The 18780-nt window shown below is 34.7% G+C and overlaps 3 protein-coding genes across 3 annotated transcripts; 1 reads left to right on the top strand and 2 right to left on the bottom strand.

Moving 5' to 3' along the window:
• The first annotated feature begins 278 nt into the window (after positions 1-278).
• On the top strand, positions 279-5488 carry LOC129576247 (protein HID1). The gene is made up of 10 exons (XM_055460955.1): positions 279-685; positions 1035-1248; positions 1346-1497; positions 1811-2609; positions 2708-2938; positions 3046-3210; positions 3280-3827; positions 4195-4355; positions 4422-4580; positions 4725-5488. Exons 1-10 carry the CDS (start codon positions 620-622, stop codon positions 4786-4788), a joined length of 2559 nt encoding a protein of 852 aa, XP_055316930.1. The 5' UTR covers positions 279-619; the 3' UTR covers positions 4789-5488.
• A 2851-nt stretch (positions 5489-8339) lies between these two features.
• On the bottom strand, positions 8340-12633 carry LOC129576238 (putative ankyrin repeat protein RF_0381). The gene is made up of 16 exons (XM_055460945.1): positions 12277-12633; positions 12166-12193; positions 12046-12098; positions 11723-11821; positions 11534-11656; positions 11393-11491; positions 10233-10331; positions 10068-10166; positions 9742-9876; positions 9456-9554; positions 9291-9389; positions 9120-9218; positions 8961-9053; positions 8798-8896; positions 8635-8733; positions 8340-8568 (listed from the first exon to the last, which is right to left on the bottom strand). The coding sequence occupies exons 1-16, from the start codon at positions 12362-12364 to the stop codon at positions 8507-8509; spliced, it is 1473 nt and encodes a 490-aa protein (XP_055316920.1). The 5' UTR covers positions 12365-12633; the 3' UTR covers positions 8340-8506.
• Positions 12634-13426: 793 nt separating this feature from the next.
• LOC129576220 (uncharacterized) lies at positions 13427-14917 on the bottom strand. The gene is made up of 6 exons (XM_055460929.1): positions 14570-14917; positions 14347-14507; positions 14178-14277; positions 14044-14106; positions 13795-13979; positions 13427-13717 (listed from the first exon to the last, which is right to left on the bottom strand). Exons 1-6 carry the CDS (start codon positions 14707-14709, stop codon positions 13647-13649), a joined length of 720 nt encoding a protein of 239 aa, XP_055316904.1. The 5' UTR covers positions 14710-14917; the 3' UTR covers positions 13427-13646.
• Between the last annotated feature and the right edge of the window lie 3863 nt (positions 14918-18780).

The following is an 18780-nucleotide window of genomic DNA, read 5'->3' on the forward strand; positions in this document are numbered from 1 at the left end:
TTTTTTAATTTAATTTTTCACACTCTTATCATTGAATACGGTAGAGCTGGTAAAAACTCAGAGAATCTTGAATTTATCGAGATTTGATTCAATTTTTGTGTACATGGTATCTTCGGCGAAGATTTTTCGTATCATCTGTTTACATAAAATCTCTGTCTCATTTGAAATGAGAAATCCGTATGCAAATTCGAAACAGAAAGACAAAATATTCTTATTGAGGTTATCTGCTGAGATATGGATAGGTTGTCGTCATCATTATCATCCGCTAGCAGCGTCATCTCTTGTCAAAAACGTGCATGGTATGTATGGAATCTGATTGTCAAACAACGACACCACCGTCATCAGCATATCTGAGCCATTGAGCAATTGAGCATTTCTTCTTGCGTGTATTTTTCTCTCTGCCATTCATATGAAGTTATAGTGAGTTGTCAAATAGGACGAACACACAGAATACGTAGTAGTGTTGTTGTTGTTGCTGTCTCTGCGCCTACAACATACACATCGGTGTTTTTTTATTCGAAACACTTTTACGGAGAATTAAGACGTCGAGTTTTTGTGTGGATTACAAAAAGACTGGTTAAAAATTAAAAAAAGGCAGCGCGAGAGATTGTGATCGACAATGGGCAACGTCGATACAAAATTGAATTTTCGTAAAGCGATTGTTCAACTTGGCACCAAAGATCAGGTAAATAGCCATTCATTTGTTGTTCAAGTGCAGCAGCGACATTTTCACACCAAACAGCAAGACAATAACAAAGGTTATCGATTTTTTTTTTTCGTTAATCACACGGATTGATTTCACCGTAGAAATCGGTATGTGCATATGATTCTGTGAAATGTTCAATCAAGTGCAACGAAAACATTGCCATCGAACAATTCAATTCGCTTATGTGATAATTTGGTGGAATTATGATTAGATGATTGGCATCAAATGTAACCATATTGTGCGGTTTAATTAAACCACACAACGATATTATCGCCGATAGTCGCTGTGAAAGTGACAATTTTTTTTATATTTTCATTTGATATTTCAGCAAATAAATGCAAATGATGATGTGTTCTGGGATCAATTTTGGTCTGACCATGGCACCAACATACAAGACGTATTCGCATTGGTGCCGTCGAGTGAAATTCGAACACTTCGGCGAGATAATCCCGCAAATCTGGCCACTCTCTGCTACAAGGCAACTGAACGACTGGTTCGAGCCGTCGACACCAGCTGTCGTACACATTCCGAACAACAAGCTGGTATGGTTAGATGCATTTGAAGAAAGAAAATTACTGAACAAAATGTGACGACCCATTCACAGATGTTTTCAACATATTTTTGTTTTTTTCCTTCTAGCTTTAAATTGCGTGCGACTACTTACCAGAGTCATTCCATACATACACGAGGATAACGAATGGAAAGACTTTTTCTGGTCATCATTGCCATCGGCCAACGAAAATGAACCAACCACCATTCCATTAGCACAAAGCCTATTGAATGCAATTTGTGTAAGTTTGGATTCTTCCTTTCAAATATTCGAGAGGAAATTGTTGTGAATAAGTCTAATGAGTTGCTAAATTCATCATATGTTGGATTTGAGTCCAGTGTTTTTTGTCAGAAATTTTTGCTTGAGTTGAAAAATGATGAATTTGTTGAGTACAACAATTTCTTGGATTTACAATGACGAATTCTCTTATCTTTTCTATAGAAGAGATGTTTTTTAAGAGTGGAGAAAGAAAGTTTTCATTCTCTGAATTCATTTGTGATCTCATTGCTTCGAATATTTTAATACTAATGTCAAATATGTGCTTTTCTCCATAGGATTTGCTGTTTTGTCCCGATTTTACGGTGACATCGGCTCGTCGATCGGGCCCTGACAAGGCGGAAGAGTTGGCCAACATCGATAGTTGTGAATACATTTGGGATGCTGGTGTTGGTTTTGCCCATTCGCCACCGAAAAATTCACAGTTTGAACAACGACGCACCGAGCTACTGAAATTGTTACTCACCTGTTTCAGTGAAACAATGTACCGTACACCAAATAAAAGTGAAGAGCCTAACAAATGGATTGCGTATTTTACAAGTGCAGAGAATCGTCACGCTTTGCCTTTATTCACATCATTCCTGAACACAGTCTGTTCATATGATCCGGTGGGATTAGGTGTCCCTTACAATCACTTCATTTTCACCGATACAATGGAACCATTAGTTGAAGCATGTCTACAAATCTTGATTGTAACGCTTGATCACGACATGACGTTGCATCAATCTTCGATAATGGCTACAAATGGCACGGCAAACAGTTCTGGTGCTACTAGTTTCGAAGAGGCCAACAGTGTTGGTGACAACTTATTCATAAATTATCTGTCACGCATTCATCGGGACGAAGACTTTCAATTCTGCTTGAAAGGCATCACCCGCCTACTCAACAATCCACTCGTACAAAGCTATCTACCTAATTCGACGAAACGCCTGCATTGCCATCAAGAATTGCTAGTTTTTTTCTGGAAAATTTGCGACTACAATAAGAAATTTTTATATTATGTGCTGAAAAGCAGCGACGTGCTCGACGTTTTGGTACCCATTTTATACCATTTAAACGATTCACGCGCCGATCAATGTACGTTGTTGGTTTTTCTTATGTTCACAAGCTTAATTCGGATTATTGCCATTATTTTTCCATATTCATTTAATGAGCATTTCAAATTATTATTACAGCTCGCGTTGGTCTCATGCACATTGGCGTTTTTATTTTGCTTCTGTTATCCGGCGAGCGAAATTTCGGTGTTCGACTCAATAAACCATACACAGCTACTGTTCCCATGGATATTCCAGTTTTTACCGGATCACATGCGGATTTATTAATTACCGTCTTTCACAAAATAATTGCGACGGGCCATCAAAGACTGCAACCGCTTTTCGATTGTTTGCTTACGATTTTGGTCAATGGTGAGCAACACAAGATGATTTACACGAATTTCGATCGTTTTGATTTTTAATTGAATTGGAATAACTGCCAAAATATCAAATTTTCTAATGCATTTTAATCTTTTCAGTGTCACCATACTTAAAAACTCTGTCAATGGTGGCGGCTATCAAGCTATTGCATTTGTTAGAAGCATTTAGCACACCATGGTTTCTATTTTCGGCACCATCGAATCATCATTTAGTGTTTTTCCTACTGGAAATATTCAACAATATTATTCAATATCAGTTTGATGGTGAGAGACGCATTGAATCCAAAAATTATATCAAAATGTAATCATCGTTCCATTTTTCTTCGATTTCAGGCAATGCAAATTTAGTGTATACAATCATTCGAAAGCGTCATGTGTTCCATGCGTTGGCCAATTTGCCATCCGATTTGCAGGGCATTTCAAAATGTTTGAGTAACCGAAAGTTGGGCGTCGCACAAACGATGAATCGTGTGAAAACTCCAAAAACTGCCTCACCAATAACGGAACGACGATCGTTTAGTGAAGATACCGTGGCGCCAGCGGTGAAACCGTTGCCAGCAGTCGCCGATGAAGAGGATGGCTCAAGCATTGAGAACAAAAGTGACATTGAAGAGTCAATGGAAGGTTCACGTCCGGCTCTGCCAGCCGAACCGGGTACACTCAAAGCATCGTTGCTCGACACACCCGCCATTGCCACGATGACCGAACGAGAATCGGCCCATCCGTTGCAAGCGCCACTTTGCGATTTTAGTCCCATGAATGAACATTGTGATAGTACAAACGTACAAGACATTCAAAATGTGGAGCTCACAAAATTGTCCATCGACGAAACCCAACCAGAAGAACCAATGCCAGCTCCATTGAAACGAACTGTTAATCAGGTGAGATTCAATACGAAGATTTGAAAGAAATGTTGAAGTCTTCTTCAACTTGAAGAAAACAGATTCGATTGAACCAAGGAAAAAAAAACTATTTTGAAGAAGAAAATTAAACTCGAGTGAATTAATGAACCAAATATGCAACCACAGGAAACTAAACATACTTTTTCTTGACCAACAACAAGATATTTGACAAAGAGGGCGCTTTCTTATGGACATTTCTATGTACAGCTGTTGGCGCCCTCTTTGGTATGTTTTAAGAACTAAGAGAGTTTCTTATCATTGCAAATATGTTTGATTACTCGAATATTATGTTGCTAATTGTATAGATCTATTCTATCCAATATCTTTCCCATTTCAAATTGAATAGCGTGGCAGCATTCGTGTGTCATCGAATCCAGTAAATGCAGCTTCCGTTTGGACACCAACACCCGAATGGGTGGCTTCATGGCGAGCAAAGCTACCATTGCAAACGATTATGAGATTACTTCAGGTGTTAGTACCTCAAGTGGAGAAAATTTGTATTGATAAGTACGTGTCAAGTGGTGATATTCAATTTGCTGGCATTTTCTAATTTTATTTTCTATTTTTGAGCAGAGGTTTGACTGATGAGTCAGAAATTTTGAAATTTCTTCAGCACGGCACATTGGTTGGCTTATTACCCGTTCCGCATCCGATTCTCATTCGAAAATACCAAGCAAATAGCGGAACAACAGCTTGGTTCCGAACTTATATGTGGGGTGTGATTTACTTGAGGTAAATTTTAATCAATTTTTTGAAATTTTCTTCAATTTGATGAAAGTTTGTATTTTTGTTCGACTTTATTTTATTCAAGAGACTTTTTACGTTCGATTCAAATCGCCAATTTCTATTTCTTTCGCATTTTTTTTTTTTTTTCAGAAACATCGATCCGGCGATTTGGTATGACACGGAGGTTAAACTATTTGAAATTCAAAGGGTATAAAGCGAAACCAAGCTAAGCAAACGGCCAGAGTGTCAAGATACACGGCTCTACACATTCCCGATTTCCATTATTCATATGGCTGAGTGTGATCACGTTTGATAAACCTATTTAGCCGAAGAAAAAACACAATAATGAAATTCTGTTTCGAAATTTAAGTTAAAATTTGTTTTGATTAGGTCAAAATATGGCGTATGTTCTTTTCGTTACACGTAGGATATGTTTACCATGCCAAAATGTCCAGAGACATTTGGTCTTATATGTTCTTCTGTTTTTTTTTCGTTTGAATTTGAATCTATTTATTTACAGTCGTTTGTGCAATTTTTGTGAATGACGATAATCAAAATAATTTATTCTCTTGCGTTAATTTTTATGTTTATTAAATTAACTAAAGTAGTTTCTTTTAAGTCCATAGATTGTAGATTCTATGATAGTTTTTATTTTCGAATAGCTCTAAACAAGCAACACTCCAAATATTCATATATCAATGCGCAAATTCGCATTGTATTTGTTTTGGCAGACATTTGATTTGTAAAATTTTCGTTCCGATTTTTTGTTGTTGTGATATTTTTCACTGAGTTTCAATTGTATTCCGTATTTTAAAAATTATCCAATGCATCTAAAAAGAGCAAAAATACAATTCTATAAAAAAAACATTTGTACATATTTGCTTTCGAATAAAAAAAATTTGCATTTCGCGCAATTCAAATGGTGTTTCATTCAAATTGAGATAATTTTGAAGTGCCGGTTGAACCCAAGAGGATTTTTTAGACTAATTTTTGTATTTCAATCCATAATTTGGCTTGCTAAATAAGCGGTTGGGATGAAGGATTTTTTTTGTTGAAAAATGCAATTTAAAAAAAAAAACTTAACAAAGGATTTCCTGTGTGGTGTTATAGAACAATAAGCATTGACCACAAAAGTGTCTGTGTTCATGTATTATTATATATAATGTTGGATGGATGTTATATTTGATGAGCTTGGAATGAACATGAGACTTTCGTCGCTCAATACACAGATACGAAACAAAAATAAATCAATCCATTAAAATGGAACATAGAAAAGAAATCCGTAAGAATGAAACATAGTATGTGCCGTTTTAAGTATTTCGCTTTGCGGTGTTCCGTTTTGATAGATTTTTTGTCTGCAGTGTCGTTATGAACGAATCCTCTCGCATTGTTTCATATGAATGGATCTGTATCACATTGTTTCGTTACTCGAATATTTTTTCGTGTATTTCATTTCAATTGATTTTAAATTTTGTATCATTTTGCAACATTTCGTGCCTTTAGAGCAATAAAAAATATCAAAAAACAAAAAAGTTATAGTCTTCTGTTTTAGTTACACTTCGAGTGCGCCACCCTGTACAATGTATTTCATACAGATTAAATATTACGTTCACACAAATGCAGCCACAGACAAACACACTCATTTGCTAAAATGCTACTTCTTCGAGCCGGTCATATCTACGTAAGTGTGACATTTGGACTGTGAGTTTGCGATCTCATTGGAGCTCAATGTATAGGTATACATTGCAAAGGTTACTCTTTTTATACTGATTCTATCTTAGCCAAATCATAATTTATATTGGTGAATTTGGTAGGCATCAAATATATATTTGATGGAAAGATATTATGGGCCAAAACCAATCAAATGTTACAAACAGTAAACAACTGATTTTCAAATCAAATCGATGAAAGTGAGAACCGCCCTTAAGATCAACAGCTAATATCTGAACCATTTGATGCAGATTTGATAATCGTTTAAAACGGAGAAAAAATTCAACGAATTCCAACAACTTTCCAACCAAATTAAAAATGGATAAATTAATTGATTTTATTTTTCATTGAGTATATAGTGTAAAAAACAGGACGAATCCCTCTTACAATTTATCACCTTTTTTGATTTGCTATGCGACTTTGATATTCCTTTGAATTTACATTTTAATTCCAGTAAAGAAAAAAAATAATTTCTCCGTAGATAAAAGAAAGAAAAAGGCAATAATTTTTTTCCATAAATGTTAGATTTAGTAAATGAATGATTAATTTTGATTTGGCTGGTTACATTTTTAAATTGCGTTTTTTTTTCTTCAAGTTTAGTATGAAAATATCTGTATATTTTCTATTGTATAGTAGTTACGTTCTTATTGTTGAATGTAGGCCATTGTCGGTTCAAGGCACGAGAGGAATGAATAGAAAATATTATATTATAATCAATTAATTGATGATAATCAAACAAAAGTAAAAAAAAACAATTATAAAACTATCTTTTGTAAATACTTTTAAAATATTCATTTAATTTGTTTGCTTGAAATCGATCTCATCTTTCTGCCTAGAGTGGTATTAGTCATTCATTATTTGTGTCTTTTCCTGTCTGCCCTTAATACTAAACTGAAAGTCAGTCATTGATTTGCCGTTTCGCATTTTTTAGTTTTTTTTTTGGTGATATTTTGGTCGCTACGCTCTTGATATCTATTTGTTTTGTAAATTCAGCATAATTTGTTGTTCCACGACAAATTATCTTTTCGCACACTACATGGAATGTGTCTGTCGGAATAAGTTTGCAGTAATGTATCATTAAAATGCGTCCCTTTTAATAACACTGCAGATTAAAACCACAGTACTAATAAAAATACATATTTGCAAGTAAAATTTAGTAACGAAAAACAGACATTTCTTTCTCAGTCATCTTAAAATTGCTTTATTTAAAATAAATAATATGGATATCAAAATGAATTAATTTTCAGTCCTAAAGGGAAAACTAAGACAAATATTATAAATTGAATTTTTATCAAAAATATCACCTACCATGGAACAAGTGAAGAAATTTACAAGGGAGCTGGTTTTTGCGGTATAACTCTATATTGGATCAAGATATCGAGAATCCCAACTGTATTTTTTTTAGAAAATGTAATTTTCCACCGATTTATCCACTAAAATCAATAATTAACTGCCATACATCCGAGTAATTATTGAAAAAACGCGAAAAGCGATGACTTCCTTAGAACAAAACAATGAGAAAGTAGTCATTAACAGGGTGTTTATTTGTGCGCTCTAAATCTTCAACAAATCAAGATATCAAGAATCTCGCTTTGGCGATCAAAGGAAATGTAAATTTTCACAGATTCAGCCACTGGCATTAGGATTGAAATGAAAACAGTTCTCAGTCGCCACCGCCACAAGTAAATATTCTGTACATATTTATTCTCATTTGTGTGGAGGTTTGGCTTTCTAGACAAAAGGTATTCGAGTTATTAGTCAATATTTAGTCTTACCGTTTGTTCGATACCCGCTGTACTTAGTTCACATGACTCAAAATATGAAGAAATAAAATCTTTTTTGCTGACAAACAATCTGCAAGAATGATCGACAGCTGATTTTTACAGGTCTGATTTTGAAGAAAACAATCACAGTGCAATTGGAATACATTTGATCGAGCATTCGATTGTGAATTCAATATCATTAGAAATTACATTTCGTAATTAAAATTCTAAGAAGCGTTTTCACGATAAATGTTTTTATTAAAAAAAGATATTGATTACATTTTCAGCGCGTTTGTGCGTATTAGTTTGATTTCAGGAGTTTTTCGTTGCAAATTTGATGCAATATTTATTTATTAATGACAGTTGGGAGAAATTAAGACAAAAAAATCGGGGAAATGTGCTCGTAATTGAGAAAATTTTAACTCAAATTGGGAAACACTCGAAGCAGGAATGGGACGTCTAGTGATTCATAGCTTTATTCCCAATTTTAATAGCGGCATCTTTAACAACATCCTTATGATCTTTATTACAAAAGGAACACAATTAGAAGATTGTTGGCAATTTAAGCTAATGATTCGGAAAATTACGTGTTTCTTTTGCAACTTGCAGTGGAGTCTTTCCGCGAACGTCCTTAGCGTAGATATTGGCTCCATTATTAATAAGTATTTGAGAAACTTCCGCACGATCTGAATTGCAAAAGGAACAAAGTTAAAAGATTGTTTTTGTTTGAAAGTAAGAGTTAACAATCACCCTGCCATGCAGTCTCATGAAGTGCTGTCTTTCCATCCTTGGTTTCAGCATTGACGTCGGCGCTGTGTTTGATGAGAAATTTAATGGCTTCCACATGACCTGAATTGCAAAATGAAAAGTCAAAAGATCGTTTATGTTTAAAAGTAAGGGTTTTCACGATTACCATATTTTGCAGCCATAAAGAGTGGTGTCTCTCCATCCTTGTTTTTGGCATTGACGTCGGCGCCGCGTTTGATGAGGCATTCGACATTTTGTCCTGAATTGCAAAAGGAACAAAATCAAAAGATTTTTCGTGATTGGAAGTAAAAGTTTCGACAATTACCCCACCGTGCAGCCCAATAAAGTAGTGTCTCTTCATCCTTGTTTTTGACATTGATGTCGGCGCCGTATTCGATGAGAAATTTAGCAGTTTCCGCACGTCCTGAATGGAAATAGAATCAAAATCAAAGTCAGAACATGGTTTGTCATATGGAGTAAGAGTTTAAGCAACTACCCTCCAGGGCGGCCCAATAAAGTGCTGTCAGTCCATCCTTGAATTTAGCATTAACGTCGACGCCGTGTTCGATGAGAATTTTCACAATTTCCGTATATCCTGCATTGAAAAAGAAACAAGATCAAAAAATTGTTTGCGATTAGAAGTAAGACTTTGCACAGTCACCCCTTCGTGCAGCCTCAAGAAATACTGTCTCTCCATCCTTGGTTTGAGTATTGACATTGGCGCCGTGTTCGACAAGAATTTTCACATGTTCCAAATGACCTGAAATGCAGAAGAAGCAAAGTCAAAAGAACAATAAAAGTGACTGCGGTAGTCTCCACCAGTCTCCACATTCGATGGAATGTGCACATGGAAATTTGCGATATCATATTAAGGAGAAAATGATGGAAGGCTTCACTGAAAGCTACACCGAATTCGAAAACTGAAATAGTAGTTTAAAAAAAATCACCCCACAATGCAGCCCTATGAAGTGCTGTATATCCATCCTCGGTTTGAGCATTAACGTCGGCGCCGTGTTTGATGAGAAATTTAACAAGTTCCGCTTCTCCTGAAAAAGGAACAAAGTGAAAAGATTGTTCGCGATCTGAAGTAAGAGTTTAAGCGATTATGGCTCTATGCAGCCCAATAAAGTGGTGTCTTTCCATCCTTGGCCATAGCATTGACGTCGGCGCCGCATTCGATGAGAAATTTAGCAGTTCCTGTATGACCTGGATTGTAAAAAGGACAAAATCAAAAGATTGTTTGTGTATTTGAAGCAAGATTTTAGACAGTCACCCCACTTTGCAGCCCAATGAAGTGTTGTCTCTCCACCCTTGGCCTTAACTTTGACGTCGGCACCGCGTTCGATGAGAAATTTTTCAATTTTATCATCTCCTGAATTGAAAAAGGAATAAAGTCAAGAGATTCTTCGCGATCTAAAGTAAGAGTTTAGACAATCACCCTTCTTTGCAGCTAAATAAAGGGCTATCTCTCCATCCTCGGTTTGAGCATTGATGTCGGCGTCTTGTTCGATGAATAATTTAACGAATTCCGCATTTCCTGAATTACAAAAGGAACAAATTCAAAAAATTGTCCGTGTATTTGAACCGTTGCGACAAAAATATTCCCTCAGAATACTTGAGGAATGAAACGAAACATGGATGTCCGACGAACAATAGAGTCTCTTGTTTTGCCTCCATTGAAAAACAATGCTAACTTGAAAAACAAAGCACAAAAAAGCAAGTTTTGGCTTTAAACTGCAACATGATTCGATATGTTGCACTTTGTTTCTCACATTTGCTCTGTGTCGCCTTGGTTCAAACACTTGCGTTGTTGCTCTTTGTTCTTAGACAAAATCCACGATTCGCTTCATTTCTCAAATATGCTGAGGGAATGTTTTCATCACAACAGTTCATTTGAAGTAAGAGTTTAGACGATTACGATTCTGTGTAGCCAAATAAAGTGCAGTCACGCCATCCTTGGTTTTAGCATTGACGTCGGCACCGTGTTCTATGAGGAATTCAACAATTTCCGTATGATCTGAATTACAAAAGGAACCGAATAAAAAGATGGTTTGTGCATTTGAAGTGAGAGTTTGGACGATTACGCTTCTGTGTAGCCAAGTAAAGTGCAGTCACGCCATCCTTGGTTTGAGCATTGACGTCGGCGCCATGTTTGATAAAAAATTTAACGAATTCTGCATCACCTGAATTGTAAAGGGAATATTTCATATTATGACATATTGCGAAATCATATGACAACAACAAAACATGTCAAATATCAGCGATGTTAATGTCACCAGACATTTTTTCCACTTCTTTTCTATATTTTATAAGTTTTCATTGCTTAAGCATTAATACAAATATAAACGTGTCGTATGGGTTTTTTAGCGCGAAAAAATATGAACTCAATTTAATTTTCATTAATTTTAAAGAACAAATTACGCGAATCACAGTACTAATGAAGCTACCGACAAATGTCTACTTGACAAATCAGACTTTTTTATTCGGAATTAGACATTTTCAAGAAAGAAAATTGCATTATATAAATAATAATGAAAGAAGTTATTAAAGACAGGCGAATATTTTAAGATGGTGTGTATTAGATAACAAAATAAATACCATGTTTTGCAGCCCAATGAAGTGCTGCCTCTCCATCCTTGGTTTTAGCGTTAACGTCAGCGCCATGTTCGATCAGAAATTTTTCACTTTCTGCATGATCTGGATTGTAAAAAGAACAGAATAAAAAGATTGTTTCTGTTTAGAAATAAGAGCTTAGACAATCATCCCGCCATACAGCTCTGTGCAGTGCTGTCACTCCATTCTTGGTTTTAGCATTGACGTCGGCACCGTGTTTGACGAGAAATTCAAGGATTTCCACATATCCTAAATTTCAAAAGGAACAAAGTTAAAAGATTTCTTGTGTTTGGGAGTAAAAGTTTCAACAATCACCCCAACTTGCAGCCAAATAAAGTGCTGTCTCTCCATCCTTGGTTTTAGTATTCACGTCGACACCGTGGTCGATGAGAGTTTTAACAATTTCCAAATTACCTGAATTGCATAAGAGACCAAATCAAAAACTCCGATACAAATATTTTTGAAAAACTAATTTACGACAAGTTGCCACTAGCAACAGTGACAATATAAAAAAGTTAAACCGTTTGCTTCGAAACTATATAATGATTGAATTATAGGCGAGAAAAACACTTGTTTCGTAATTTTTCAATACATTTTCTCCATCGAACTGGAACTATACTTATTGCATAATAACAAACCCTGTTCGACAGCGTCTAGAAGCTCATTTTTTTTAGATTCTGGTGGTTGGGTTCTGAAAAAACGCAAAAACTAATAAAACTGTTCCGAATATTAATTCTCTAATTAATAGTTTAACTCACAGTTCATCTTTCGTAACGTTTGCTGATTCTGGACAGGTGTGGTGTGAAAACAAAAGTTCACAAAATAAATCAAAATTGATTAAGATGATAAATTTGAATGTGTTGAATTACCCTGTGTTCGGAGCATGTTCATATCTACTGACATTGATAATGCAAAGGAAACAGTAACAAGTAATATGATCACAATTAATTTGCTCATCTTCGTTTCTTTAAACACAATTCCTTTATTGGCAAATTAAAACGGGTCACTATTCCAGAGTCAAGCTACTATTTGTAATAGGAAAACTTCTGATATCTGATATCTGATATATCTGTACTCAACAATATTCCGACAATTTAGAAAAATTAAGTCCACATGTTCACTGAACCACATTCGTTTTGAAACTGAAATCAAGAATTCACACAGCTCTGCTTTTGCTTTTATTTCAAATGGTTCAGGCTAAAATTCTATCGGTGTTATCGCTCACACAGAAGACTACTTGCTTTTGTGCTAGTTTTTTCTGTGTGCTTCAGTGGTATGCAAATCTATATTCATTATGAAATCTGGTGTTGATGGCGCTTACTCGTTTCATTTTATCATTTTTTTTCCTATTTTTTTTATCACTTTAAATTTGACAAAACTGGTTCGCATTTCGGTCTCAGATTAGTCCGATGATTGACGTGTGGCCTTTTTAACTTTATTCTCCATTCTCTTTCTTGAACTGGAATTACCCATTCCTTCTTAGCGAATGTTATCTGGTTATAATACCGGTCGGAGGTGCCCTTGACAGTGAATATTGACTGAACCAGAGCATATCCAGAGAAAGTAGACATGTTGTATTCGCTCTAAGTTTTCCACTTTCCAACGATAAATTACATCATCAAATTGACTGATAGAATTGAAAACAATGACATCTTGAATTTTAGAGATTTCTCACGAATGCCTCAATCGGTATCCTGACGAAACGGTTTTGTTCCTTACGACTTGAATATTATATCAACCTCAAAATGACCTTAGAGCTTGCTGATCTCGGCAGCAGTGATCCTCCAGACGAAATGTTAACGAATGAAGAGCAACCACTTGTTGCTACTAACAAGCGATTTGTGATCTGAGCACTAGAGGCACAGTGGCTCTTAATAAAATCTGTCTGAAAATTGGAAATAACTAAAGAAAAGCCTGTTGTATCTGGTTTTGGAAATTTTATCTTTATTCTGAAAATTTGGTGACACAATTATGTATATATATAATAATATATATATATTTATTTAAAACATCTTTTTTGGCCTGTGACATCAGTTTTCGATATACATCTCCGCATAGGTAAAATTACAATGTTTCCTTCATTTTCAATCATTTATTTCTTCTGTTCTGGAGTTCTCGAATAATAATTATGACAAATTACATGAATAATTGTGTCTATAATTTTTTTTGCTTATTTTTCTTTTTTTTCATGCAAAACATTGTTTCATCTGGAGTTGGAAAAAGTTGTTTGCATCCATTTTCAACCAGCCAAAGACTTCAGGAGGTTTGTATCGATCATGATCGGTTGAATTGGAGACAGCCATTGTATATCTGGGAAACGATCATAACAGTCATGAATATATTCATAAGTTATAGCTCAAGAAAAAAAAACGTAACAATGCACTTACGTGATATTAGTTTTGAAATGCCTTTACAAAATGTGTCCGTGGAACTGAGCTCATCATCTGTAAAGTTCACTTCATACAAGCCTTTGAACCCACCATCGGAAGCCGCAATTCGCTGTACATGTGGATCATTCGATTCGATGTACGTTGTGCCATTATATTTTCTTGAATTATTTCTGGCTGAAATACTACATCACAAGAAATAGAATCCGTTTGTTTTCATTCATTTAACAAATTCCACAAAATACTCACACGTAATCGAACGTTTGATTTTTGTTGTTAGATTTTGAAAAACATATATTCTCCAGATTCCACCTGAAAAATAATAATTTTGTCATTATTAATTCGTTCATAAATTAAGCCAACAAAATATCGCAACGACTTACGATGTCGAATAAAGCTGAGTAAACAAGAATCCACTCTCAAGAATAATTTCGTATTCAAGAGAATTGTCTTTGAACTCCAATTTGTTTTCGCTTCGTTTAACTAGAATGAAATAAAGTCAACGCATTTTTGAAAACGTTGAATATTTCTATGAAAACGTGATGAACTCACTTAATCGAACTGTTTTAGTAAGATATCGTTTATCGTTGTACTCATCCTCTGTAAATTCAACCCAATACAAAACATTGTCAGCGCCAAATATTGCATACAGTTTATCATACAACTTGGAAGTTTTCCCATGAAATGTTTTGCCACTTTTTTCCACCTTGTATCTAACAAAAATAAAATGGTAAGCATTAATCACGGTTTTACTCGTCTAGAATGTTTGACTCACTCAACATCATATTCATCACTTCCATCGTAGAGTTTCGTAAAATTGAATTCTGCGACACCATCGGAAAGAAATGCACTAGACGCCCCAACAAAAAGTGTTGAAGCAACGATAGCAATGATTACTATGATACTCTGCATCATCGTTTCTGTGCTGCCAAATCCAAATCCAAAATCGAACTGAGTTTGCCGAATCTTTTCGTTGACGATTTATCTATTTTTGAGAATTCAATACACACAAAGTCGGTATATGTCTTCTTGCAGAATAGTTTATAATCAAAATTTATGTTTGAATGATCAATAGATTCAATAGATAGGCTACGAAATGACGCAAATAAATCTATTGGATAAATGAGAGATGGTTCATCGTTTACCACAAGTGTATGGAAATGTGTATCAGTATATACTAAAACGTATACCTTTGCGTTTAACGCGTTGAGCGCATGCGCTAGCTACTACTTTTGTGACAGCGAACGCAAAGGTATATCAATGTATATGTACCGTTCTGTACGGAGTACAGTAAATACAACGAATTGATATACATATACTCCATCTCTGGGATTAATTCACATCAATTCTAAATAAAAAAGACATTAATGTTATCCAATTCATTTATAAATGTGAAGGCAATCAAATTATTAAATTTTTCCTGCTTTCATTAACCTTAGATAGATAATACATTCATAAAGAACTACTCATTTAAAATGTCAATGTATGCAAAGAACGGGTTTCAGGATTAGACTGTCGGTTTTTATTTCAATGTTGTTGTGATTTGACACTATTCGTTATATGTAACAACACACCAACACATTAACAACTTAATTGTAGAAGTCATTTCGTCATGCGTCATGCGTCATTTACAATATCACAAGGATGAGTGTGTGGTGAAAAGTGGGGTATATTTACTTTTTGCATTTTATATTTGTGGCAAATAATTCAAGTTAATTTCAAGGAAAAAAATGTGATGAATTCCGATTTTAAAAATTACGCAAATACAGAATATAACGGAATCCAACACATGTGTTTCCATAATTATGTGATCAGATGTGAAAAAAATTCAAATATACGCAATAAGAAAATTTGTTTGCCGTCTGCACACTCCACCATATAGAGAAGTGGTGAAAGTTTCGACGCATGGCGAAATGACTTGACAAATGGTCATTGTATATGTGAGTTGTTTACGACGTTTGAGTGACAGTCAAACAGCGACGATGAAAATGAAACAAGTTCTTTATCGAAAATAACTAATTCACCAGAATATTAACGAACTAAAAAATATATGTGGATACTGTATTTCAGCTAAGAAATCATTCGTCTTCAAAGAAAAAAGTAGCATCAAATCTCAATTCAATGAATGATTGACAGTAATGTATATCCACTAGCGTGGTCCAAACATTTTTATGTCGATTTTGTTGCGATTGCCGGGCTGAATTCGTTAGTTCGCCTCAAAAAAAGAAGACTGGGCCGCCATTGAAAAGGCATTCTGGGCCAGTTACAGCGTAAAATGACCGAAAAAATGGCAATTTTTCGACATTTTATGCATTTTTCGTTCTACAGGTCACCCAGGCGGTGGACCTTTGTTCAGTTTTTGACTTGTGTAGCCAAAACCTGTAGAAACATTTTGTTACTTGTCAGATTTGGATGTAGTTTGGCGACAATGGATTCAGACATATAAGGCAAATCTCAGGCCAAAATGAACAAATCACAAACATGAGCTTTTGTTTGACACATAAAAGCAAACGATTTCTACCTTTTCTGCCTTTGAACATCTAACATGATCCTTTACGAACATTTTGGGTACTTACATGACCAAACCGAGTGATGTTTTCACATATTTCTGGCCGCATATTCGGTTGGTTCGATTTCAACTCTGAAAAATCGACTTTTTGTCAAAAAATCCTTAAATATAGGCTTTTCAGGGATGGTGTCTTGGCGCAAAGTTATTTTTCCTCGAAAATATGTGAAGTCTACCCAGACGAAAACCCTCAAAATTGACTTTTTGAGGTACCTCTCGAACAAAAATTACGTTTTTCATGCATTTTGCTATAAAAATATCATTTTTTGTTCGAGAGGTACCCCAAAAATCATTCATAAGAGCTTCTGTATGAAAAGATTCCCAATATTTCTCGAAAAAAATAACTTCGTACGAAGAAACTCATCCAAAAAGTGTATTTTTGAGGTACCTCCCTATCTTTTAGACGCTATCGAACAGGTTTTGTTTATGCAATAAGTGTTCTTCCAGTTTGACGTAGAAAACATGTTGAAAAAAATACGAAACGGGTTTGAAATTTTCGACTGTATTTTTGTCAGACAAAGTGGAAACAGACCCCGAAAGTATGATATTTCGTTTTTAGCTTCGATATGATCATAATTTGGGTGATGTGTCCAAAATGAATTTTTGATCGAGTCTTTAATCGGCAAAGGAATGAATATGAGTATTCAACTAGATAACGGACAAACTCCAATGCATTTGGCCATTAAGAAGTGTAACAGACTCCTTGGAAATATGTTTGCGTGTCATTCGACTTAAAGTTTTCATTCTTCTTAGGCAATGTCGATTCAGTAAAATTGTCGATTGATGAGGGTGTTGATCCAAACATTTTGAAAAGCGATAACTCTACACCGCTTCACGATGCTGTGCAAAATGGTAATTGAACTCTTGTTTTGAATCAAAATCAATCTTCCTGCAAAGTCAGACTATCTTGAGTAGTTTGTTTTTGCAGAAAAACTTGAGTTTTCTGGAAGAGCACTGTATTTGCATATGGGTAAGAAATGATACTCTTCGTTATAAGATACGTCTCTGAAAGATGAAAACGGAAATAAAACACCATTCGTTTTGTTAAACATAATATTTATTTACACTCATTTTCCAATATATCCAATATATGTGATGAATTGAATGTGTTGGTGCTATTTTTGTGTTTATACATTGTTTTTTTTTGTGTGTTTGTATTTCATTAAATAATATTTATGGGATTCTCACAATAATTGGTTTTACTACGATTTTGTCTATAACTCAAATTTATTTCGTGAGACATGGGACGATGCACTTTTTTATGCATCTGTGGAATCTACGAATCACGTTCGTTGGTGTTTGTAGTTATCTTGACCAGGATCGGGAAGGTCATTGACAAATTTAAACCAGCCTTTGTGAATATAGGTGCATGCACAAGCACATTGTACAACATGATGGTACGGGTAATAATGTGTGTGTGTCTATTTAATCTATATGGTGCACAATACCTGTGCTACTTCCACCTCAATTATTGGAACAAAAAAATAAATGCAATATCATACATTTAAAATTATCTATAGATATCCACCTATTCCTTTCGCCTCTCGAATCGACTTTGAAAGATTTTTAATTCAGTCAAAAAAGAAGCATGGATAAACTCCTCGTTCACCTATTCTATCCAAGTATTCACCCATTCATATTAAACATGTGTTATTTATTACGATGTAACATACCAAAACGTTACTTTGTCCTTATTGAATATATTGAATATCCATGGAGTGTAGTTGTAGGAACTTATAGCTATTCTTGTTATTATTTATAATCAATAAATATTTTTCTATTCAATTTACTATACAATATTAAATTTTAATTGCCTCGTTTAAATTTATATTTATCGCTAATTGTTTTTGTTTTCGACTATTAATTCAGGCCTTTTTTTTATCATTCAATTGCCATCATTCGATGAACAACATGAACTGTAGTTGCTTATTGCAACAACATAATCATTTGAAAAAAAAAAAATCTATCAACAAAACAAAAGATTATGGTTAGTTAATGTCCAACCTCAAACATGGTTTATCTAACAAATATATATGTAATTGAATATGGAATTTCGTGCGCATACATTGGTGTAGTGTTCTTTGATTGGGATTTGCCAATAAATTAAAATAATTCCATTCCATTGCGGATCCGATAATTTCGGTCATCTTACTTACACATACCTTATGAGCTAAATCTTAATCAATAGAATTTAATTTATCGATTTTTTCTTCGGCATGCAAACCGTACAACATACGTAAACAGAAACACGTTTATGTATGAAATCTGTTTTGTATTTCCCAATTAGCTTATCTAAAGCATATGTATATATTACATTAGTTAAGTCCAACTTTACACCATTATTTGCACCTCTATATCTGCTCACATATTTGCATTTTGTTAATCGAAGTCGAATAAAATCGATAGGGTTTCCATCTTAA

Source organism: Sitodiplosis mosellana, unplaced genomic scaffold (genome assembly GCF_009176505.1).
Source record: "Sitodiplosis mosellana isolate CC-2019 unplaced genomic scaffold, AAFC_SMos_1.0 Smas_scaffold_6181, whole genome shotgun sequence".
Taxonomy (NCBI): Eukaryota; Metazoa; Arthropoda; class Insecta; order Diptera; family Cecidomyiidae; genus Sitodiplosis; species Sitodiplosis mosellana.